General features: G+C 38.9%; 1 protein-coding gene across 2 annotated transcripts in view; it reads left to right on the top strand.

Moving 5' to 3' along the window:
- Window positions 1-12,197, top strand: part of LOC136710137 (rho guanine nucleotide exchange factor 26-like) — a 59,878-nt gene that overhangs the window by 31,276 nt on the left and 16,405 nt on the right. The window contains exon 12 of one of the 2 annotated variants that reach the window (XM_066685791.1): window positions 7,193-7,350. In XM_066685791.1, coding sequence (XP_066541888.1) covers window positions 7,193-7,350 — 158 coding nt within the window. Of the gene's footprint in view, window positions 1-166; window positions 446-7,192; window positions 7,351-12,197 lie in introns of those variants that run through there. The other variant, XM_066685792.1, reaches the window with a different exon arrangement.

The following is a 12,197-nucleotide window of genomic DNA, read 5'->3' as shown; positions in this document are numbered from 1 at the left end:
GTGAGAACCAGACATTCGTATAATCAGCAATGTACCCCACAAGTTATTAGAGACTGTTGAGTTCAAATAAACAAACTGTCATAAAAATATAAACTTTTATCTAAAACTATACACAAGCACACACTTATCTACTATTTTCTCTGTTTAAAAAATGTTGCTCATGCAGTTAGGACATGATGATCCAAGTTTCCAAGGATTTTTATTAGTGTACAATGGGCTTCCTGCCTGTGTAGGGAATTCTGCTGTAGTCTGCTGTGTTAGACAGCGGTGTTACCCTCTATACTACAAAAACCACTGTTTAACTGTAGTAATCTAAATTTTAGGTGAGTTGATTAAGAAGATTTAAATAGATTAAAATTAGAGAAAGATCCTCAAGCCAAAGTCTGAAACATTTATATGTCTGTATATCTAACTGGCATTATGGTCTGTGCCATACCCTGTTTACTGATGTATCCTAGTAGATATAATCAACATTTTATGAGTTAACAACTGAATGTTAAATCAAATTACAGTTACAGTTGAATGTTTTTCAATTTTCACAAGGAAACGGAATAATTTTAAATAACAAGTGCTTTGAATAAAATGTTCTATTGTCATTGAAAGTAAAATGAACAATGGATTTGGAAAATTTACGTATTAAAATAAAGTGCCTAAAATGTCTTGTAGTTGCGGTGGATTTTACTGCTTTTGCCCGCTAGCTTCACCCTCCTTCACTCACTCCTTCACGCCCTCTTTGCTGAAGGGTGGGACTTTAACTGTAAACAGGCTCTTTGTTGGGCATTACGAGAACTCCTACTCATATTTTAACTGATGATCAGTGTATTTATTTATAATGTTTCAGGTTTTACCGTACACGACACTGTCATCAAGAAAGTGTTTTATCTTCTCCAGTGGGCTGTTTTTATTTATTTAGTGTGTGTGAATGTGGGTAGGTGTCATTCAGGTGAGTCACAGCACTCATCATAATGCACAGTTTGGCTGAGTAGCCTCATGATGTGTACAACATTTGTGATTGTTCTGTGAGTTTTCTGGATTCCTAAACCTGTACTGTAATGGTTAGAAAAATTACACCAGTTTAAATAAACACCCTGCTCAAGAATAAATAGTTGTCAATAGTTTATCTGTTATAGCTACAGGTCCAGATAAGACAGTGACCCCTGGTCTACAATGACAAATGTACAACATTTCACCTAAATGTAACAGGTTTTACTCAGCAAAAGGATGTTTATTTCAAAATACATGCAATATGAGATCCTTTCCACCAGAGAGGCCTGAGAGCAGCTAACCAGCATTAAAAAAAGGGCTTATGAAGATTATTCTGAAATTCACAATTCACACTTCTGAGTAAAATATGGCTCAGTTGATAAAAGCTTTGAAAGCTACAGCCTCAGAGCTTGGAAATCAGAGCCATGTGCCTTTGCGATTATGTCTGCTGAGCTTTAGACCATTTGTACTTCATAGATCCAGACTACAGAGCTAAAGCCCATGGAGATTAGAGTGGTCAGAAAGAGGCCGAAGAAAGACAGAAGAACTAAAGAGGAGAAACAAGGGGGAGAGAGACTGTGGACAGAAAACAGAGGATGTTGAAGAATTTCACAAATGCACAGCTGCTTCTGAACAGCCATGACCAATCAGAGATGTACAGAGTGACCAAAAAATGCCTCTAGTATTTAACCTAGCCCTGACCAGTCTGTGGAGCTGGAGGCCCAGATGGGCACGAGCTAGAACTATCCCAACACACCCCAGAGGCCCTCTAAAGAGGATTTAAAAACTCTTGGGGTCCGTAAAGTATTTCAAAAGGCAGCAAATGGTTGTAGTGTGTGATGTGCACATGTGCGTCTAACCCTTTTACACACTTGGGGTATACTTTAACACAAACACTATGCGTAATTTATTATACTGCATATGGGAGAGGTTTATGCTTCTGTGACGTGACCAGGCAAGTTACCTCACTGCACTGAAGTAGTAAACATGTAAAAATCTTTAATTTAACTGTTAATTCATTACCAGAACCATAGCATGCTCCTTCAGTGTAAACTGCGTGATTAATGAACATTGTTTATATAATACGTTTTTTCAGTGTGTCTGCATGCTTCAACGTTTAGAGTTCACGGGGGACAATTAAAATATAACTCCTCTCTCCAATCTCACAGTGATTGTCCTGGTATTTATGTCCTGTTACTGTAGTTAACATGAATAAAAGCTAATATTTAAACCACTGTGATTCCCACTATTTAGATTCTGCTTTATACTAAATCACATACTACATAGTGTATAAAAAATATTTAATCATTATCAGAAGGGCACTCCGTGGTCTAGAAGGTAAAGTGAAGATGGGTGTGGTTTGGACCAAGGCATTAATCAGCCAATGCACATATTTCAACCATTTAAGGTGGAACAGAACATGCAAATAAAGGGCTGCTAAATAAGTAGGACTAGCATTGCATATGCAGTGTATGTTTTAATGTCTTACATCAGATATAGCTTCATCAGTGTGACTTTTTTTCAACTGGAAAACTCAAAGCCAAGGAAAAACCCTCATTCTCTAACCCAGATCCCAATATTCCCCAAATAGTCAACCCATCATTACTTAGGAAACTGACCCCAGATTCCTCAGCAGTGACCCCACATTCCACAGAAAACCCTGATTCCAACACTGGCCCTACATTTCCCAGGACAAGCTGAAGCCAACCCAGATCCATGATTTCACAGCAAATATCCCACCAAATTTTATCCCGACAAACACTGACATGCCACTCTAATATTTATTTCCAGCATCTTCCTACAATGATGCCAGCATTCTCCAACACAGAAATGTTTTCCAGCACTGACCACATTATTCATTCATTCATTATCTGTAACCAGTTATCCAGTTCAGGGTCGCGGTGGGTCCAGAGCCTACCTGGAATCATTAAGCGCAAGGCAGGAATACACCCTGGAGGGGGCGCCAGTCCTTCACAGGGCAACACACACACACCCCTACGGACACTTTTGAGTTGCCAATCCACTTACCAACGTGTGTTTTTGGAGTGTGGGAGGAAACCGGAGGAAACCCACGCAGACAAGGGGAGAACACACCAACTCCTCAAAGACAGTCATCCGGAGAGGGAATCGAACCCACAACCTCCAGCCCCCTGCTGTGTGACTGCGACACTACCTGCTGCGCCACCGTGCCACCTGACCACATCATTCCCAACCATTCCTTAACAAATATTTATTTTTACATTTTAATGTGCTGATGTTTGATGGCGGAATCCTGTCCTCATGACGCAAGAGCTGGATACGGCCAAAACTCTTATCACAATAGATTATATATATCGATCAATCTTAATATTTAATCACAATTTAAATTTTTTTATAACACTAGTACAGCTTTTAAAGGACATCATTTAAAAACTACAGTATTTACATTTTGTAATCAGAACAATTTTGCTAATAAACATATTGCTATGTTCAGGATTTTAACCAAAAAGCATCACTATTTATAAAATTCTAAAGATGTTTCCTCACCATTTGCTATCTCTACAGTCTGTTTGTACACTCAAAACTCATTTAATATGTTTATACTTTAAATGGGTAAAAAAAAGTCTATGTTTAGTAGGCTAGGCTTTCTCTCTTTTTCACTCACATCAGAGGCATCTGGAATTTTTAACAACTAAGAGATCTCCAAAGGTTTAAAAGCATGAACCAATGAGGAATTTGCTCTTTTACTGCTCCATAGCTGGGTATTGCCTTATTTTCGGATTACTTATGGTGGAATATCTGCAACTTCAGGAAATGGTTGACTGTGTTACTGAATAGGTGTATATACACACACACACACACACACACACATACAATATACATTATAAATACTATGTACTAAGCAGAAAGGCACAAAAGTTATATATATATATATATATATATATATATATATATATATATATATATATACATATATATATTTGTGCCTTTCTGCTTAGTACGTAGTATTTATCATGTATATTGTATTTGTTTGTACTTGTAGTCTGGGAGGTAGTGCAGAGTAAGAATTTCAGTGTACAGTGTAACTGCTTGTTTCTATCTGAGTATGACAAAAAAAAACTGAATCTTGAGAGTGCTACAAAACTAAACAACTCGAGTTACAAATGAGTTTCTGTTCAATTTCAGCCACATACAAATAGCAGTAATGTTTTTCCCTTCAAGCATACCGTTGCAGCTTCAGTGCTGAACTTCTGAACATAAACAAACCAGAGAGAGTTTGCAAACAGCATTTTGGCAAACACATAACATTTAATACGAAGAAAAACCCACCTCACACAGGGAAATAATACTTATAATCATTGCATATTTCTGCCAATTACTAAATACCACTGAACAACTGACCTTTATTTCTCAATACCCCATCTCTCAGAAACATCTGAGAAGGTCAGGAGATATGGGTATGAAGAAGCAGATGATGACAAGGAGTTGGTTGAATTGCATTGTTGACACAGTTGCTGAGTGTTGACTTTGTCATCATCCCACTGCTTCATTACGTTTGGATGAACTCCAGCCACTGGTGAAATGTTAAGCCCCTGGCCTCTGAGTAAAGCCTCTGGGAAAAGCTGAGCTCCAAGTTCAACTGTGCTGTGTGGTCCTAGGGAGTTCTCAGGATCAGGAGCTGATCTATGATCAATGTTTGGCTTTTGTATTCAAATATGATTGTACACTTTTCCAAAGTTTTCTAGACACCACTTATAATCTCTGTAAAAAAAAAAAAAGGTAATTACATGGGATTCTGATTCTGAAGCAGTTGCAGACGAGTCTTAACTCACCATTCTCAATGCCATGTTATAAAGACCCAAAGCAATGTTCAAATACTCTCATTGACCAAAAAAAACAAAAAAAAAAAAAAAACAAACAAAAAAAAACATAAAAATATCAGATACTTGGCATGTCTCAAGCAGATATGTAAATAATTACAGGTGTGTTCTGATTAGACACAGGTGGTTGCCACTACAGCTTCCCCCTCTGCCCAATAAAAAATGTTCTCAGAGGCTACATTTCTGTTGTACATCTCTTGGTAAGATATCTGACTGCAAGACATGCCTCTATGATGTACTCAAAGACGTTTTGCCTAGTTAACAGGCTTAAAGGGGGTACATCATTGGGCTGGGCGAAGCAGGCTGCTCATTTAGGCATGGAGTTATACGGACTGGAATCATTATGTTTTAGTGACAAATCCAGGTGTTAACTATGATCGGGTTAAAGTATGGAGGCCTCGTAGTAAGAGTGTCGATTTGTCTTTGCTTTGGAATGATATACTGCGCACACACAGCTACTGTGATGACCTGGAGCCATTGCATATGACAGTCTGTGACCTCTTATAGTGACATGAGGGACAGCTCAGCGATATGTGCAGGACATCCTGTGGCCACATTTGCTCTCATGGCATTTTTCAGGAGGCTAATGCCCCACCCATACACACAGCAAAGGTTTCCAAGGAATGTCTCTGTGAGACTTCAACCCCCTATGGCCTGCCAGGTTGCCAGATTTATCGCTAATCAAGCATTTATTGGACCAGCTGTGATGCCAGCTTCAGCAACCTATGAGTTTGCAGGATCTACAGGCCCAGCTGCAGCATATTTGGGCGAACGTGTGAAAGGATATCGTATGGAAACCTGTTTGCTTCCATGCCAAACTGTATCTCAGCTTGTATCCAGATTAGAGGTGGCCCAACGGGGTACAAGAGCCTCCTTTCAGTTGTACAGTTTTCCCCATTAAGCCTATTCTTTGCTTCTTTCTGCTGAATTAGTGTATCTAGGTTAAAGCTTTTCCAGATGAACGGATAGTATTTCTGCAGTAAAGAGGAACAAGCTACCATTTAGCAGCCTTGATTGCTCAAGTGTTGGATGAGTAGGTGTCCATTTGTTGTATAAACAGTAGTAGCCATAGTCATCTTCACCATGGGTTCTTTCCCCCATATATGAGAGAGAGAGAGAGAGAGAGATTTTGCTCAGTGCTACAGGTGCACTATGTAATCTCATGGCACAAGTGTTTAGCTTGCCAATGTGTGAGAGCATAGCTGTGTGGGAAAATTCCCCCTGGCACAAGTGTGTGTAACAGCTGTCTCAGGGTTGTGAATATTTAGGGGACTTTGCCCTTTCCAGCTGTTACATCACCAAAACCCATTACACCACAGATGCATTTTAGATGCAGCCTTACACACATACACACACACACATGTGCACACACAGAGTTTAATTTACTTTTCAAACATTTAATTCAGAGCTGTGAATTTAATTAAATTAATTCTGAATGATTTTACAGTGTCTGGAGAGACGTTGGAGTCATGGCAAAAGCATGATGTTTTAGCAATATACATCAATGAAAAGTTATATTTTTTATGTAGTCAAAATATTGTGTTTGCATTGCTCCAACTAATTGAAAATGGAATCCAGGTTTCAGTTTCTTAACTGTTCCTATGCATAATTTCTATTTTCCGTATTTATTTTGTACACGCTTCGTTCTCACTTTAAAGTTATTTCAGCTTCCAGTCATTTAGAGAAACTTGATTGAGACCAGAAACATTCCACTGGAACACTCTGATGTCAAGAAAAACAACCAAAAAAAAAAAAAAACCCATCATGCTCGTAGTTGTGTAATCAAGATGTGTAATCAGCAGCAGAATTCAATCAACAGTGCCACGCAGCCTTTGTTCACTGCAGTACTTTCTACATTTTAATGTAAATTAATAGGAAAAGGGCAAAAGATTCACTTTCAGTCTACTTGTGGTCCATGGATCAGTGGTTAGGAACTTGGACATAAAAAGACTGGCCTAAAATCTTGGCATATGGATGAGTCTAAAGCCCTTGTATAAACACTGACATAAAATCCTGACTCAAAGACTGTCCAAAAAACTTTCACCCAAATAGTTGGTCAGAAGGCTGGCCTAAAGCCTTGGTCTAAAACCCTTATCTCAAGGCTGGCCTAAAACCCTAACACAAACTGGCTAAAAATCCTGGTCTAAAGAGTCTTTGTTTTCAGACATTATTTTTATTTTGACAGCAATAAAAATAACTACTTATAAACTAATAAATACATACTGCAGTGTTTATTATACCTTATTCATTTCTTAGTAGGGTGCTCATTGATATTATATTACAGATATTTTGTTTATACAATACTACAATTGTCTATAATTTATAGTCTCTCTCTTTGTCTCTCTCAGTCGTTTCCCCTGGTGTCGTCCTCTCGCTGGATGGTGAAGCGGGGTGAGTTGATAGCTTATTCAGAAGAGAAGAACGGCATCTTCTCCAAGAAGACATCACGGCAACATGTCTACTTTTTCCTTTTCAACGATGTTCTCATCGTCACCCGGAAGAAGAGGTGAGCACCCACAGCACAGCAGGGTTTCTGTATGTGTTGGCTGTTTTTTGTGTGTCAGGAGTGGAAACAGGCAGGTGAAAGTGATGAGTGTCATGTAACTGAATTCCAGAGCAAGGCTTGACCAGCAGCACAAAGTCTGAACATGTGGATATTTGATTCATTGTAAAGGAAAGTCTGACACTCGTAGGTAAAATGTGACAGCACTTGGGGCTAGTTTCAGGTCAGTGGAGCAATATATCCCTGCTGTCTTATTAAACCCCATAATTCAGTTTTCTCATGGTTTTATTATTTGACTAAATGCTACACACCTGGAGAACTGACTATAGTAGAGTACTACAAATCAAATGCAACCAAACACTTTTATGTGCTGTCACATCACAACCATGACTACCCCTTTCCAAAATAAAACCTCAGACCTTTAGTTTGCTGTTGTAATATTGGAAAAAAAAACTCCCAAAATCATTCAGCCCATTGCTTAGTCAATGATTATTTTAGTAAATTTATTACAAAGTGCCACCAACAGCCCATTTGTCCCCTCAGCAATAAAACCCCTACGACCTCTAGAACATGGCTCTTCAAATCTGGACCTCGCATCCAGGTTCCAGGCCGGATTTTAAAATGGCCAGCTACTATGACTCTGTCCATGGATTGCAGTCACCTGATTGTTTCAGAGAGCAGCACTAACGTAAACAGATGGGAATGATGGATAGATGTGTCTCATACACAGCTCCTGTCAAAACACTCAGAGGTCCACCACCTCTTTGAGTCAGGGTGTAAAGGATCCCATTGTGTTGCATAATGTGGAGAAAAAGACAGGTATATTCTGTTAGGCATATTAGCATTTTTGTCATAGAGCCTAATGAAAAACTGTTAGCACATCAGACTCCAATGTATTTCTCTGCTCTTAAGACTGAATCTGTGTGAGTTATTCATAGTGGGCAAGAGGCTACAGACACAAGCCACGTTTTCTTTTGTCTCTTTTTTTCTGCTCCCCCCGTTTACAGGGTAAATAATCTGATCCTGCTGTCTCTGTACTCTGAGAGTGTAACAGATTTTTGGAAGATGTGTGTATTTATTTATTTGCCTGCCTAAAATATTAATCTTAAAGTTTAATAAAGTAGTTCTCCTTATCTAAAAATGTGAGAAAGCAGTAAAGCAGGGGCTGAATTTCAGATGTCTCTACACCCTCTGTAGGGCACAGTGTATGTCATAAATTAACAGTTTCTGCACTCATGTACTGCGTTGCATGTGGGAAAATTATTTTTCTGAGCTATAACGTTCACATTTTCCTGTCAAATTAGTGTTTAATTAGTCTCTGATTGCAGTATTATTATCTGTGCACTATGTAGGACGTATGCTCCAAGCTCCTCTACTGACTGACAAAGAGAGCTCTGTTTTAAAAAAAAAACTTATATTTTTTTTTCAAAAAAAAAAGAACTTATATTTCATTATTTTAACATCCATATGAGGACTAAGAAAGAAAAAATAATTTAACATCACAGTTTTTATTTGAGTTGTGTTTGAGTATTTAGTAAGTACACAGAATTGAGGCTAAATATAGTGACATCACCTGCAACCTATGGATAGTTGCCACTGCTGAAGCACCTGCCTGCAAAGGTACCAGCCGGCCATTTTAATCCTGGAATTGAGGATCCACGCCCTAGATGGTGCTACTTGTGTTCCATGGTTCTGTGGTTGAGGAAACCACAAACTGGCCTAAAACCCAGGCCCAAACATTGACCTAAAATATTGGACTTAAGCCGAGCCTAATCCCTTATGTATTTGACATTCACCTCATTGCCGTCACTGCGAGAAAGTTGTAAAAAAAAACAATGAAGACAGGTTAGAACTTGTTGGAGTTTTGGGTAAAGTCTGAGCTGATCCACTTCATCGCTTCCAGCAATGACCTTGTTCTTCTTGCCTTTTCCCATCATGACCGGTGTCCTGTCCAGACATGCAGAGTGAAAGCAATAGTGACACAATAAGCAAGTGTTTTTCTGTGTTTTAGATTTCATAGAAAGATTTTGTCACCTTGCTTTGTTTTAGGAGGGATGATTCAGCAGCAGTTATGGGGATGGGTGGAGCTCCAAACATGTGGTTTTAATTCATAGTTTAAAAGAACTCATGTGATTTCTTAACAGTTAGAGTGTGCGGTAACTTCTTTTCCAGGGTATTGTGGATGATTTTGTGTGTGTGTGTGTGTATGTGTGTGTGTGCAGTTCATGGTGTTCCACCAGGGTGTATCCTAGACTCTATGGGAAATCAGCCCAAAAAACTCTGTTTACTCGGAGTGCTGCACTACTCTGTTCAAAATAATTTAAGTGGAAATCTTTCATGATTCCTCTGACTGGATGCACATCACCAGCATCTATTATATACTACATCATTGACTGAAAATTTGTGGACACCTGCTCATCCAGGGCTTCTTCTTAAATGGAGATCATTAATACGGAAATTGTTCCTTTTTTGCCTCATTCACAGCTTTGACTCTGAATTTGTTCTGAATGTTAGAACAATTTGGAATTGTTGGATTTGGAATGGTATTCATTCACAGTTAGGTACTAATGCTAAATGATGTGGTTCATCCATTCCTTCACATCCCAGAATGACGGAATGCTGCTCCATTACCCCACAGGTCCATTCTCCACAGCATAGTACTGGGGGGCATTTTTACCTCTCGCCAACATATGGCACTGAGAATGGTGACCTTAAAGGGAAACAATTCTAAAGAACTGCTGTTCTCACAGCAAAATAAACCCTTTGTTTTGTTTCCATTCAGAAGCTCAGTATCTTTAAAGGTGGAATGGTATGTTTTTGTAAGAAATGGCTGAAATTTAACATGTAATTTAAAAAAAAATCTGTACATTTTTATTCAATGTTTGAATTACAAGCTGTTTGGTTTTGTATGCGTTTACCTTAATGGAAAGCTAGCAGATGGTGTCAGTTCCACTTAAAGTTAAGTAATACATCTGAAACAGCAAAAATAAGTAAATATTTCTCACCTGTGGAGAAGGAATAGAGACATTTTCCACCCTTTTCATGCTTTCACGGTCTCTCAACCGTACATATATATATCACCAGTATATAGATATTTAGAGTTGCTCTCTATGTCAGTCAATAATTTCATGGGGATATTATTTTAATGTTGTCACTTATTTCTTTCTCCCATTTTCCTCCTTGTTTTTGTGAACACTGCTCACTTTCAGAGACTTCCTGGAAGCGAGTGGTTTTTATTTCCTCTTCTGAGAGCTGGAGCTCATGGCCGTGCATTCTTTCGGCTTCTAAAGAAAAATAGACTTCATTAAAATCTGATGAGAATAGTGCTGCAGCAGCCCACAGTAACCTAGGCCCAAACCGTATGTGTGTTCTGAAGTATGGCCTGATGTTCTACCTATTCTACCTCCAACACAAGGACATGAGGAGAAAGCAAAACTCTACCCTGCATTCCCCTTGTTCTTCTTTTCTCCTTGTCACTTTTCCCTCTCTTTTCCTTCTCTCATTCCCTAGATCCAGATTGCAGTGTCTCTTCTCTTCTCAGGGATAGTGTTTTTTCCCACGCAATGTATTCCAATTCCTGGACTGTAAGGGCTTGTTGAATGTAATTCCCTGTGGATATTCTGCTGTAATCCAACACTGTGCTTGTGTGTGAGCTGCTGTGTGATGACATCGGATCATCATAAGGGTGGAGGAGGAGGTGTTCCCACTATTATCAAGCACACACACACCCAACATGCCTCTCATTCCAGGCCCTGAGTATGTGTGTATCCATGTGTTTATCCCCAGAGCTGGAACATCTCTTGGCTGTTGAGGAGGAAGTCATTAGAGCTGTTGGAACATCAGATTGCTGTCTGAGTTGTTGACTCCCGTTCAGGAGCTGAGTTATTGCCTTTGTAATACAGTACACAACCCCAACCAGAGAAACACGACAGCACAAGACAGAATAATGAGCCAGATGTACACTCGCTTCAGCTGGTCTTTTAATGAGTATAAAGTGAAAGTTCAATGAAAAATCAAATTAGGCTGTTTTTCCCCTCCTCAGAAATACTCAGAAACTGTTTACTTCAATACAGACCTAATTCAACCTTAAAGGTGACTATTGCAGCTGTTTTTTGTTACATACTATATACAGTGGCATGCAAAAGTTTGGGCACCCCAAGTCAACATGTATGTTACTGTAAACAGCTATGCAAGTTGAAGATGAAATTATCGCCAAAGGCATAAAATTAAAGAAAACACATTCCCTTTGTATTTTAAGCAAAAACAAATTTTTATTTTCATCTTTTACATTTACAAAATAGTAGTCTACTGTGGATTTTGAAGTGTGTTTAGGATCATTATCCATTTGTAGAAACCATCCTCTTTTCAACTTTAGCTTTTTTACAGATTACGTTATGTATGCTTCCAGAATTTCCTGGAATTTAATTTAATCCATTCTTCTACCCGTGAAATGTTCCCTGCACCATTGGCTGCAGCACAACCCCAAAGCATGATTGACCCCATGCTTGCTTAATGGTTGGAGAGGTGTTCTTTTCATGATATTCTGCCCCCTTTTTCTCTAAACACACCTTTTCTCATTGCAGCCAAAGATTTCTATTTTAACCCCAGGACTTGTTTCCAAAATGTATCAGGCTTGTTTAGATGTTCTTTTGCAAACTTCTGACGTTGAATTTTGTGGTGAGGACACAGGAGAGGTTTTCTTCTGATGAATCTTGCATGAACGCCATATTTGTGCAGTTGTCGCTGAAGAGTAGAACAATGTACCACAACACCAGGGTCTACAAAATCTTCCCAAAGGTCTTTTGCACTCAAGCAGGGGTTCTAATTTGTCTTTCTAGCAATCCTTCGAG

This window comes from Hoplias malabaricus, chromosome 11, assembly GCF_029633855.1.
Source record: "Hoplias malabaricus isolate fHopMal1 chromosome 11, fHopMal1.hap1, whole genome shotgun sequence".
Taxonomy (NCBI): domain Eukaryota; kingdom Metazoa; phylum Chordata; class Actinopteri; order Characiformes; family Erythrinidae; genus Hoplias; species Hoplias malabaricus.
Note: the sequence above shows the minus strand (reverse complement) of the source record. Positions and strands in the feature narration are given on the sequence as shown.